The 12,840-nt window shown below is 44.8% G+C and overlaps 1 protein-coding gene across 1 annotated transcript in view; it reads left to right on the top strand.

Annotated features, from left to right (window-relative positions):
* The first annotated feature begins 613 nt into the window (after positions 1-613).
* Positions 614-12,840, top strand: part of LOC120319630 (solute carrier family 22 member 13-like) — a 35,321-nt gene continuing 23,094 nt past the window's right edge. Inside the window, exons 1-3 of the mRNA XM_039368704.1 lie at positions 614-1,002; positions 9,654-9,757; positions 12,608-12,762. Coding sequence (XP_039224638.1) covers positions 631-1,002; positions 9,654-9,757; positions 12,608-12,762 — 631 coding nt within the window. The 5' untranslated portion in view covers positions 614-630. The remainder of the gene's footprint in view (positions 1,003-9,653; positions 9,758-12,607; positions 12,763-12,840) is intronic.

Genomic DNA, 12,840 nt, shown 5'->3' on the forward strand with positions numbered 1-12,840 from the left:
TCCAGAGGGCTAGGTTCTTACATAAGGTGTCCAAATCAGACAATGTGCAAACCCATATTAGCATGGTTTTGCACATAGCCTTTAGGATTTCTACAACATGGTTTATAATTAATGTGTGAATTATGTAAGTTGTCCCTGGTTAGGATGCCATCAATCATATTACATCATCAATTATATTATTGCCCCCTCAAAAATCCCATCACCCACTCCTCTGATTTCGACTAAATTCTTCAGACTGTCATCCCTGTGAAAAATAGACCTCTCTCTTCAAAAGATATCTTAATTAAAATTTTTGAAAGTGAGACGACACCTCTCTTCCTCTGAGGCTGTCAATCTTTCCATTTCCCTTCACTTTTGATGGCTCCTTATGAGCTTTGCTCTCTTTGGTTGGTAAGCTGCAAAGTTGGCAATTAATCTTTTACACAAAGGGTGGCTGTGAAAGTGTAACATGTCATGTATTAAGGCTATTATTAAGAATACCGTTCCTGTGCTTCACTGAGTGTTATGTCAAAGTTTATACTGTGTTTAACCATTAATTCCAGAGGTGGTTGAATTCCAGAGGGTTATTTGAGTAGACAGATTAGACTGAGGGTAGATAGTAGCAGAGAGAAAGGCAGAAAGAAAACAGCCATGACTGATATTGGAGAAATCATCAAAGCTCTTAATGATTTTGGCCGATTCCAACATTGGCTGGTACTGATGATCACTATAATTTCACCCTTCGTTGGTTTTCATATGTTCAGCCAATTATTCATGGTCCTTCCAGTGTCTCATCACTGCAACACTAATTGGTTGGACACCGTCCGCTTGAACTTGACCGAAGAGGAGAAGCTGAATTTGACCATTCCCCGAAAACCTGACGGGACCTTAGAACAATGTCTCATGTATACTCCTGTGGAAACCAACTTGGAGACCATCCCGCAGTCTGGATTGAATTCAACAGAGAAGTGCCAAGATGGATGGATTTATCCTTCCAATCCAAAACCTTCTCTGGTTACTCAGGTTTGGGAATCTCTTTTTCTTCTTGAATTAAATGTTTAGTTTTTGTATAAAACTGGGAGGTTTTTCTGCCAGGAGTTAAAAGGCAAAAATAAACGAGAGAAAGTAAGCATAATATTTGCAATAGAAGTTGTCTCTGGGCAACTGCCTGCAATTAATAAGGAGATTAAATTTCCCCCCACCTACAAGTAGCCCTTTAAAGACCAGACATGGGGGTCTACTCCAGATTGCTACACGGGATGATTGGTTTTTGTTAGAAGAGACACACCATATCACATTGTACTGATCCATTGCCCCAATTTTTAGCTACTTTGAAAGTCCAATGGACATTTTCATGTTAAGGACCCATAGTTCTATAGAACCTAGATCTCAGAGTGAATTCCATCCAATAAAGGAGAATATTTGCAGCTCAGAGTTGAAATGAAGGACTCTTGGTGCTCTCTGAACTTGGTTATTTTCTTGCAGATGTTTCATTACCCAAAGCACTGATGATGTTACCTAGTTTGGTAATGAAACGTCTGCAAGAAAATAACCAAGCTTACAGAGCACCAAGGAACCTTGGCTTCCATCCATGCACTTCATCTGGTTTCACTGGATTCATCAACACTGTGCTTCTTCCAGGTTCCTTTCTAATGACCTGTGGAGAAGCCTAAAAAAATGATCTGGGCTTTGGGTCTTTTAATGATTTCATTTTCCTCCTGCATAGTTGCATTATATTAAGTTTTGGCCACTTTAAAAGGTCTGGACTTCAATGCCCAGAATTCCCTAACCAGCATGCATCCAGAGATTTTTAAAGTGATCAAAGTTGAGAATCCACTGCATTATATTTAGTTTTGGTAAACCCTTCAGAGCAGTTAGGATTAGGGGATATATTAGTTTCCTAAATAGATAAAGAAGTTTTAGACTATAAGAAAAAAATTCAAAATCGGTGTGACAGCAATGCATTTGTTTGGCCAACTTGAAATTGCAAAAGAGAAAGCTTTTAAACTGCCAAGAATTGTTAATTAGATACATTAAAAAAAACTTACTAGGAGATTTGAAAGTTTGCCAGTTAGAGATTTGATAGGAAGTGAGAAGAAAGACTGAAAAGATTCATTCTAGTATATTCAGCTACAATACATTCTACAGTTTGACTGCCTACAAAGGATGTTAGGTTTTAGAGCAGTGGTTCTCAACCTGTGGGTCGGGACCTCATTTGGGGTCGAACGACCATTTCACGGGGGTCACCAAACAACGCAGTCCGCCATTTTTTCCCCTTTTCCTTAGCTGTGCTACTCCCTTTTATTCCATTGGCCTCTGAATAGAGTCTAATTCTATTGGCTTTCAAAAGCCAATAGGATTGTCCAGGCTGTCTCTGCCCTGCTGAGCCCGCCAAAAGTCCCATTCTGCAAACAGTTGAGTAGTCCTCGACTTACAACCGGTTGAGTAGTCCTCAACTTACGACCGGTTGGGGGTCGTGGCATTAAAAAGGTTGAGAACTACTGTTTTAAGCTACTCAATTTGGGTTATTAAAATTCAGATGACCTGTAGATGGCAGCAAAGAGATACAGAAAACATCTAACCCCTTGTTGCTATCTAGTGGTGTCTCCTACAAGCAGTAGTCTATCTCAGGGCTTTTCAACCAGTGGTACGGGTACCACCTGTGGTACATTGGCACCTGGCAGGTGGTACGTGACCATCTTAGAAAAGTGGTAGCAGAGGAAGGGAATGAGCTGAACCGGTGGCAGTACCACACAAGCCTGAGCGAGAGATGGTTGGAGCTGCAGGGCTGTCAGGGCACAGTGGAAGAGACAGAATCAGCGCCAGGCTCCAGCTGGAGCACGGCACTGATCCTGGTGCTTCTGCTGAGCCCTGAAGAAGCGCCGATCAACTAGAATGTTGCAGCATCTCCAGGTCTTGTGATTTACATTCAGATGCTTGGCAACTGATTCATATTTATGACGGTCACAGTGTCCCAGGGTCATGTGAAGTGACCAAAACCTGCTGCAACCACCCAGGAGACGGGGGGAATAAAAACCAAACACCCCCTCACCCCACCCCCACTGCCAATCCTCAACAGAAACGCACACAACAATGAAAACCTTGGACAGGAGGAAGAGTGCCACTGGGTGAACAAGCAGGTGTCTTGCTCAGCTGTGGCTTGGGGGGCACTTTTTTAGTGCCATTGTAACTTTGGACAGTCACTCAGTGAACTGTTGTAAGTCGAGGACTACCTGTACTTTATCACTTTTTTCCTTTTTTTTTTTTTGTGGTCATCAAGTTTTTGACCCCTTGCTAGGTGACTGGTGGTACTCTGATGTTGCCATATCCTAAAAGTGGCACAGTGGGTGAAAAGGTTGAAAAGCCCTGGTCTATCTGAACATTTGCAAGCCAAATCTGGTAGCTTCTGTGAAGAAACAAAACCATGAAATCCAGCATTTAACTGCAAGCTGACTCAGAAACTCACAGCTCCCTTGGATGATAAAAAACAAGAAATTCAATCTAAAGTCACATTGACACCTGGATAGCTACCTAGACAGCCCAGGGATCTCCAAATTTAACAGTTTTAAGACTTGTGGCATGGCTGGCTGAGGAATTAAAGTTAAAGTCCACAAGTCTTAAAGTTGCCAAGTTTGGAGACCCCTGAGATAGACCATAATTTAACGTGACTTCGTGATTGAAGAATCTGATACTCTTCTCGCACATCGGCTTTTTGTTACTTGCCACCACAGTAAGGAATCCTATGCTTGCTGGATTATTCCTTCTCAGGATATCAGGGGAGCTAGTTTGGTGCTGTAATGAAGGTGCTGGACAAGAAACCAGGCAATTGAGAATTCTAGTCCTCCCTTAGGCACCCAAGCCAGCCAGGAGAATTTGGAACAGTACCTCTCTTCACCTCCATCTTGACCAGTGGTTCTCAACCTGTGGGTCAGGACTCCATTTGGGGTCGAACGACCATTTCACGGGGGTCGCCAAACAACGCAGTCCGCCACTTTTTCCCCCTTTTCCTTTGCTGTGCTACTCCCTTTTATTCTACTCTCTTGAATAGCATCTAATTCTATTGGCTTTCCAAAGCCAATAGGAATTGTCCAGGCTGTCTCTGCCCTGCTGAGCCCACCAAAAGTCCCATTCTACAAACAGTGCTGCACCAGTTGAGTAGTCCTCGACTTACGACCGATTGGGTAGTCCTCGACTTACGACTGGTTGGGGGTCGCGGCATTAAAAAGGTTGAGAACCACTGATCTAGACATTTCACTCTAGTTCTCCTCAAATTCAGAATCTACCTAGGATAGGGGTCCCCAAGCTCCGAGTCGAAGCCCACCAACACACCTTGAGCCCTTCAGAACCAGGCTGCGGAAATGAAGGGCAACCACATGCACATCCCCAATCATGCGAACCGTGGGCGACAGCACGTGCATGAGCTCCATTTGTGTGAGTGGTGGGCGCACGTGCCCACCGCTCACACAAGTGGACCTATGCACACTTGCCCACCCCTTGTGCAAATGGAGCTGTGGTGTGCTTACCTGTTGCATGCATGAGACCATTCCTTCCCCCCGCCCGTCCCCCCGGTCTGCAAAGCCAAAAAAGTTGGGGAACTTTGCCCTAGGAGAGTTTTGGCCAATCCTTCCCTCTCACTCCATGAGCTACTTTGATATTGTGGTTAGGATTAGAAGCTGGATTAGAAGCTTGGAAGCTGTGAGTTCTAGTTCTATCTCAGGCACAAAAGCCGGCTAGTGGGCTAGTCCAGAGGTAGGCAACCTTGGCTCTTTTATGACTCATGGACTTCAACTCCCAGAATTCCTGAGCCAGCCTGGCTCAGCTTGGAAACCTCTCCCTTTCCCCTCAGCATGGCTGGCTCAGGAATTCTGGGAGTTGAAGTCCACCATCATAAAAGAGCTAAGGTGGCCTACCTCTGGCCTAGACCTAGGCCGCTTTATGACTGGTGGACTTCAACTCCCAGAATTCCTGAGCCAGCCTGGCTCAGCTTGGAAACCTCTCCCTTTCTCCTCAGCATGGCTGGCTCAGGAATTCTGGGAGTTGAAGTCCACGAGTCATAAAAGAGCCAAGGTGGCCTACCCTGGACTAGGCCTAGGCCGCTTTATGACACGTGGACTTCAACTCCCAGAATTCCTGAGCCAGCCTGGCTCAGCTTGGAAACCTCTCCTTTTCCCCTCAGCATGGCTGGCTCAGGAATTCTGGGAGTTGAAGTCCACCATCATAAAAGAGTCAAGGTTAGTCCCTCTCTCCCTCAGCCCAACCCACCTCAGGGGTTTGTGGTTGCGTGGAAAATAAAAACAAGATTTGGAGTATGTGAAGAAGTGCTTCTAAACACCAGGAATGTCTGCTGCTTACTATTAAATATGAGCAGAAATTTTTTTCCACATGGCACTTTCAAAATGCCTTGCTTCTTTGTGTGATGCATAGGGTATCTTCTATGGCAGAGGTCCCCAACCTTTTGGACACCAGGGACCGTTTCTATGGAGAGAGGTTTTTCCACGGACCAGAGAGTGCGTGCTTTTGTGTGCTGTCTGCATCCCACGGATGGGGCTTTGCTTGTTTGTGCGGACCGGTTGCTGGCATGCTGCGGCCCAGTATTGGTCCATGGACTGGGGTTGGGGACCCCTGTTCTATGGTATAAATCAAATAAATCTGACTTTTTAAAAGATTTATTATCAGATTTTTTTTTTTATGCCTCTCCAATTTCACTAGCTAAGCAATCTGGATGACCATAAGGTCGCAGGATGGATAGTTGGTTGGATTAGACAGCGAATTAATCAATGAATGATAAATATTCATCCTCTGGGGAATGAATAAATAAATAAATGCTGCTCGGAAGCTGATTAATAAAAACCATAGTTGGAGACCTATAGCCCAATGGCTTAAGAAACTCCCTCCAGGTTGGGAAAGAAAGAAAAAAAAACTACCGAAAGGAAATAAGAAATTCTTACTGCTGAATGTTGGCTTACAGATCGTGTAGTGCAACTTTCCTGCAGCTTATGTGGTATAAAGGGAAGGAAATTTTCTGTATAGACAAGAAGATGCAGGGAGAATATACCTGTCTCAGGATAATGTTGCAGGATCCAATCTGGATCTGTCACCGGGACTAGAGACAGAACAAAAGTGCACACACAAAACTGCTGAAGATGGACTCCAGCACAAATCTGAAAATTTGGAAGACAAAGCCTCTGGTCCCAGTGACCAACTCACATTTGGATCCTGCAAGAAGAAGCAAGTGTTGGATGACTCCTGTCCTGCTGCCTTTCTACCAGTAGGGGGCATTGCAACATAGCTGCCTATTCAACATGCAATTATCCTCTTGCAATTTGAAATGGCCCACCCTAATTATTTAATACGGGTTTTTTTAACCCTTTCCTTCCTTCCATGGTGTTCCGACTAAAATCCAAACAAAACTTCCCTATGTCTTACTTGTAAGGTATGTGGACAGAGAATGTGAATTGCCCAAAGTACTGATGCTTAAGATGACACAGCGCCAAGGGCCAGAAATATTGCATTGAACCAGTTCTCAAATCGTGTCTAGGGTTCTTCTGCACTTGAGACATGGTTTGAGAACTGGTTCAGTGCAATATTTCTGGCCCTTGAAGCTGTGTCATCTTAAACAGGGCTTTTCAACCTTTTCACCCATTGTACCATTTTTAGGATATGGCAACATCCTGGCGCTTCCACTGAGCCCTGGCAGCCCTGTAGCTCCAGCCATCTCTCGCTCAGGCTTGTGTGGTGCTGCCGCCACTGGTTCAGCTCATTCCCCTCCCCCACTACCACTTTTCTAGGATGGTTGCGTACCACCTGCCAAGTGCCAATGTACCACAGGTGGTACCCGTACCACTGGTTGAAAAGCCCTGATCTTAAGGATCAACACTATTATTTGGGGGAAACCATACCTAAACTGCTCACCGGAATACAGGTTTGCTTGCTTACTTTCTCGCCTCATTACCATCTTAGAATAGCTTGTTTCTCATAGGTCCAACAAAAATGCAAATGAAAGGATCAAAAGTAAGAAGAGATCGGACAGCCCTTTGTCCAGAATGGTATATGGTCTCTTGCTCAAGCAGTAGATTGGACCAGAAGAACAAAGATGATCAGGGGACTGGAGGCTAAAACATATAAGGAAAGGTTGCTGGAATTGGGGATGTCTAGTTTAATGAAGAGAAGGACGAGGGGGGACATGATAGCAGAGTTCCAGTATCTCAGGGGCTGCCCCAAAGAAGAGGGAGTCAAGCTATTCTCCAAAGTATCTGAAGGCAGGACAAGAAGCAACGAATGGAAACTAATCAAGGAAAGGAGCAACCTGAAACTAAAGGAGAAATTTCCTAATAGTGAGAACGATTAACCAGTGGAACTGCTTCCCACCAGAGGTTGTGGGTGCTCCAACACTGGAGGATTTTAAGAAGAGATTGAACCACCATCTGTCTGAAATGTTATAGGGCAGTGATGGCGAACCTTTTAGACACCGAGTGCCCAAACTGCAACCCAAAACCCACTTATGCATCGTCGGGTGCCGGGTGGGTGTGGCCAATTGGGTGGGCGTGGCCCATTGGGTGGGCATGGCTGTGGTGGTAACAGCAGACTAGGTGGGACTAAAAAGTTCAATCAATCAATTCCAACTTTGCAAGATTCCCCCCCCCCGCGAGAAGTTGAAATTGACTGATTGATTGAACCTTTTTTTTTTTTTGGCACATGGCGGCAGAGGCCTAAAGCGAAAAGGTTTTATAAAACCTAGCTGAAGGCCTAGGACTGGGGTGACGGCATGCGTGCCCACAGAGAGGGCTCTAAGTGCCGCCTCTGGCACCCGTGTCATAGGCTCGCCACCACTGGTATAGGGTTTCCTGCCTGAGCAGGGGGTTGGACTAGGTTCCTTCCAATTCTGTTCTTCTGTTAAAACTGATGGTAGAAAAAGACCAAAGTGGTCCACTGAGTCTGCCTTTCGAGGCTTTTTTATTCTTTTTAAGTGTCAGATAGTGGACATGTGTTTATCCCAAGCATGTTTAAAATCAGTTACTGACAATTGGACCCCCTACCTCCACACGAAGTTGGTTCTGGGCTTCTGCTATTTCCCTGAAGCAAGACTTTCTAACATGGCTTCTGAACTTCCTTCCTGCCAGTTTGAAGTGATGCCCTTGTGTTCTTGATTTTTGCTTAATATTGAAAATGCCTTCTAGACCAGACATGTCAAACACAAGGCCCAGGGGCCGGATGCGGCCTGTGAAGTGGTTTCATGTGGCCCATGAAGCTATCCTGGAAACAGTGAGGGAACGGCCCCCGCTGCCTTGGATCTGGCCCAGGCCGGCCGGGAGCCAATGTACAATTGTGTGGTGGCCATGTTGGCACTTGCCCCAGTGGACTATGCCTTGGCACTTGCCCCGGTCCCCCCCCCTTCTGCCAGAGACCCTCAGATCTGTCCCACTCCTGCCCAGGCCCCCACAGGCACCCTTGACGCGAATGATGTAGAACTGGCCATGCCCACCCAGTAGGCCACACCCACTCCATCCACGCCCACCCAGTAGGCTGCACCCACTCTGGCCACACCCACCCGGCCCCCCAAGGGCAACCACAATGCTGATGCGGCCCTCTGTGAAATTGAGTTTGACACCCCTGATCTAGAACCTTATTCACACCTTTAACACACTAGGTAGTCCTCAAGTTATGACCACAGCTGAGCCCAAAATTTATGTTGCTAAGTGAAACATTTGTTATGTGAGTTTTGCCCCATTTTACAACTTTTTTTGCCATCGTTGTTAAGTAAAGTCATTGCATTTGTTAAGTTAGTGACCCGCTTGTTAAGTGAATTTGGTTTTCCCATTGATTTTGCTTGTCAGAAGGTGGCAAAAGGGGATCATGTGATCCCGGGACACTGCAACGGTCATAAATATGAGTCAGTTGCCAAGCATCTAATTTAGATCACGTGACCATGGAGATGCTGCCACGGTCATAAGGGTGAAAAATGGTCATAAGTTACTTTTTTCAGTGCTGTTGTAATTTTGAACGGTCACTAAATGAACAGTTGTAAGCTGAGGACTATATGTATTTAAAAGTTTCAATTATGTCCCCCCCCCACACACACACTCCAACACTGGAAGTTTTTAAGAAGAGACTGGACAACCATTTGTCTGAAATGGTGTAGGGTTTCCTCCCTGAGCAGGGGGTTGGACTAGATGACCTCAAAGGTCCCTTCCAACTTATTATTATTATTATTATTATTATTATTATTATTATTATTATTATTATTATTATTATTATTATTATGGATCATCGCACAGTCAGCCAGATGTTCAGACCGGATATTATTATTATTATTAATAATAATAATAATAATAATAATAATAATAATAATAATACTTTCCTTTCTGCCCTCCAGGCTTTATTTATTCAGTTCCTCCAGTCTCTCCTGATACATTTTGTTCCTCAGATCTTGCCCCATTTTCGTTGCTTGTCTCTGAACTAGCTCAATCTTATCAAGGTCTTTTTTTTAAGCCAGGTCTCCAGAACTGGACACAATATTCCAAACAGGGTCTGCCTAAAGTCCTATGTAGCACGATTAGGACCTCCTGTTTCTTGTTGGTGGTGCCTCTTGTAACGCATGTACTATGATCATGGAATAAGTTATTTCCTCTGTCTGGTTCCTTTTCATTAAATATTTTTTCCTTTCCCCCCTTAAGTTCTCCCTGGTGTGTGACAGAAAGGATTTAATTGATATCTCACAGTCCGTCTTCATGTCGGGCCTCCTCGTTGGAGCAATTGTGTTAGGACCGTTGAGCGATTGGTAAGGCGATCAAAATAATTCCAGTGTGCAGGATGGAAGACAGCAATTTATGGCTGGAAAGAAACTTGGGAAGGGGCAGAAGAGGCTGGTTTGAAAGACAAACCGGAGGATCATAGGGGTGGCTTCCAAAAACTAGGCATCCTTTATGACCAGCTAGGCCAGGGGTCTTCAAACCTGGGCTTTTTATGACTCATGGACTTCAACTCCCAGAATTCCTCAGCTGAGGAATTCTGGGAGTTGAAGTCCATCAGTCATAAAAGGGCCGAGTTTGAAGACCCCTCAGCTAGGCAAATCCTTCACACATCCAGGTGTGGAACTGGAGAGAGGGGGGGCTTCAAGAGAGCAAAATGACCCGCTTTGGTCTTTGCTGACATCAAGCCAGGAGCAGACATGGAATAGACTACAGGTAGTTCTTGGCTTATCAGCACAATGGAGCTCCAGATTTCTGTTGCTAAGTGAGACCTTTGTAACTAAGTTTTGCTCCATTTGACCACTTTCCTTGCCAAAGTTGTTAAGAGAATCACTGCAGCTGTTAGGTTAATTGAGTTTTGCCTCATTTTACAACCTTCCTCGCCACGGTTCTGAAGTAAATCACTGCAGTTGTTAAGTTAATAACACGGTTGTTAAGCGAATCTGGCTTGCCCCATTGACTTTGCTTGTCAGAAGGTCGCAAAAGGAGATCACATGACGCTGGGACACTGCGACCGTCATAAATACGAGTCAGTTTCCAAGCATCTGAAAATTGATCACATGACTGTGGGGGACATTTCAATGGTCGAGAGTGTAAAAAAATGGCCCTAAATCGACTTTTTAAAGTGCCGTTGTAACTTCGAACGGTCACTAAATGAACTGTTGTAAGTCGAGGACTACCTATATTCTAAAAAAGATTAGGGTAGGGATGTCAAACTGCCGGCCCATGAGCCGGACGTGTAATCTGGAAGACGCACCCACCCCATTGCCGGCAATGGCAAAATTGGCCCAATACATTGCACAACATCACGTGATGTCGTGAGTTTGACATCCCTGGGTTAGAGCAAATTGTTTGGAAGTTTTGCCATTCACTAAGCAAATTTTTGGAACTGAGGGTTGATCTGGATTGATGGCTGAATATTTCTTTTGGGGGTTAAGGTCCATATCTGGATAGACTTCCACTTGCTTGGAAAGCGGTACAAACATTTTTGGTTGTGGTCCTAAGCTTAGATGAAAGAGCTCTCTCTGAAAGTAACTCTCAACTTACAAATATAACTGGGACCCATCACAAGACACATCACAAGACCCTCTCTTGACACACCCACATACGAAGCCTTTATAAGCAGAAGAACACAGACACTGACATCCCCTATACTAGAGTAGGCCACCTTGGTTCTTTTATGACTCGTGGACTTCAACTCCCAGAATTCCTGAGCCAGCCATGCTGAGGGGAAAGGGAGAGGTTTCCAAGCTGAGCCATGCTGGCTCAGGAATTCTGGGAGTTGAAGTCCACGAGTCATAAAAGAGCCAAGGTGGCCTACCCCTGGCCTAGATCAAAAGTATTTCCTCATCTGAAATACTATTAAATAGAGATATAGTAAGGTGACCAACTTTTTTACAATGAAAAGGAGGACACAAATAAATTGAAGAAAAAAATATCGTAAATAAAAGAAACATTTTATTCATTGCAACAATAATACAGACAACTTGCATGTACAAAGTTTGCCAGCTGGTGTTTCCAAGCTGAGCCATGCTGGCTCAGGAATTCTGGGAGTTGAAGTCCATAAGTCATAAAGCAGCCTAGGCCTAGGCCAGAGATAGGCCACCTTGGCTCTTTTATGACTTGTGGACTTCAACTCCCAGAATTCCTGAGCCAGCCATGCTGAGGGGAAAGGGAGAGGTTTCCAAGCTGAGCCATGCTGGCTCAGGAATTCTGGGAGTTGAAGTCCACGAGTCATAAAAGAGCCAAGGTGGCCTACCCCTGGCCTAGATCAAAAGTATTTCCTCATCTGAAATACTATTAAATAGAGATATAGTAAGGTGACCAACTTTTTTACAATGAAAAGGAGGACACAAATAAATTGAAGAAAAAAATATCGTAAATAAAAGAAACATTTTATTCATTGCAACAATAATACAGACAACTTGCATGTACCAAGTTTGCCAGCTGGTGTTTCCAAGCTGAGCCATGCTGGCTCAGGAATTCTGGGAGTTGAAGTCCATAAGTCATAAAGCAGCCTAGGCCTAGGCCAGAGATAGGCCACCTTGGCTCTTTTATGACTTGTGGACTTCAACTCCCAGAATTCCTGAGCCAGCCATGCTGAGGGGAAAGGGAGAGGTTTCCAAGCTGAGCCATGCTGGCTCAGGAATTCTGGGAGTTGGTCCATAAGTCATGAAAGAGCCAAGATGGCTTACCCCTGCCCTAAAATCTGATGATGATATTACCTAGCCTGCTAACAAACCTTTTGGAAACCAACCCATAAACTCGGATAAACCTCCACCCTCATCCCACACCAGAGCTAAAATATTTGCCGCTATTGCAGAATTTTTGTAGTTAAGCAAAGCGGTCGTTAAGTGAGTTGAGCTTGATTTTATGACCTTTTCGCCATGGTTGTTAAGCGAGTCACTGCAGTTAAATAAACCGCATGGCTGTTAACCAAATCCAGCTTTCCGCAGTTAGAAGCTGATTGGGAAGGTTGCAAAGGGTGATCGCTGCATCCGTCGTAAATGTAGGACTGTGACTGTGGGGATGCTGTGATGGTTGTGTGAGGAACTTTTTTTTAGTCACTTTTTTCCCCAGCGCTATTGTAAGTTTGAACATGGTTGTAAATCAGGGTCTACTTGTAATGGCAAACTTAACCAAATATTCTTCTCGTTCAGGTGTGGCCGACGACCCATTGCCTTGTTATCTCTGTTCCTGGAAGGGGTGGCTGGAGTTGCTGTAGCCTTTGCCCCCAGTTTTTACCTCTATTGTGCACTCCGATTTCTGCTGGGAACAGCTCTTTCTGGAATCTCTATAAGCAGCATAGCTCTCTGTAAGTCCTTAACCTAATCCTGGGATGTGCATTTACATAAGGTGATTATAAGAGCCCTGCTGGCGCAGTGGTTAGAAT

Source organism: Crotalus tigris, unplaced genomic scaffold (genome assembly GCF_016545835.1).
Source record: "Crotalus tigris isolate CLP2741 ecotype Arizona unplaced genomic scaffold, ASM1654583v1 scf7180000020906.486998, whole genome shotgun sequence".
Taxonomy (NCBI): Eukaryota; Metazoa; Chordata; class Lepidosauria; order Squamata; family Viperidae; genus Crotalus; species Crotalus tigris.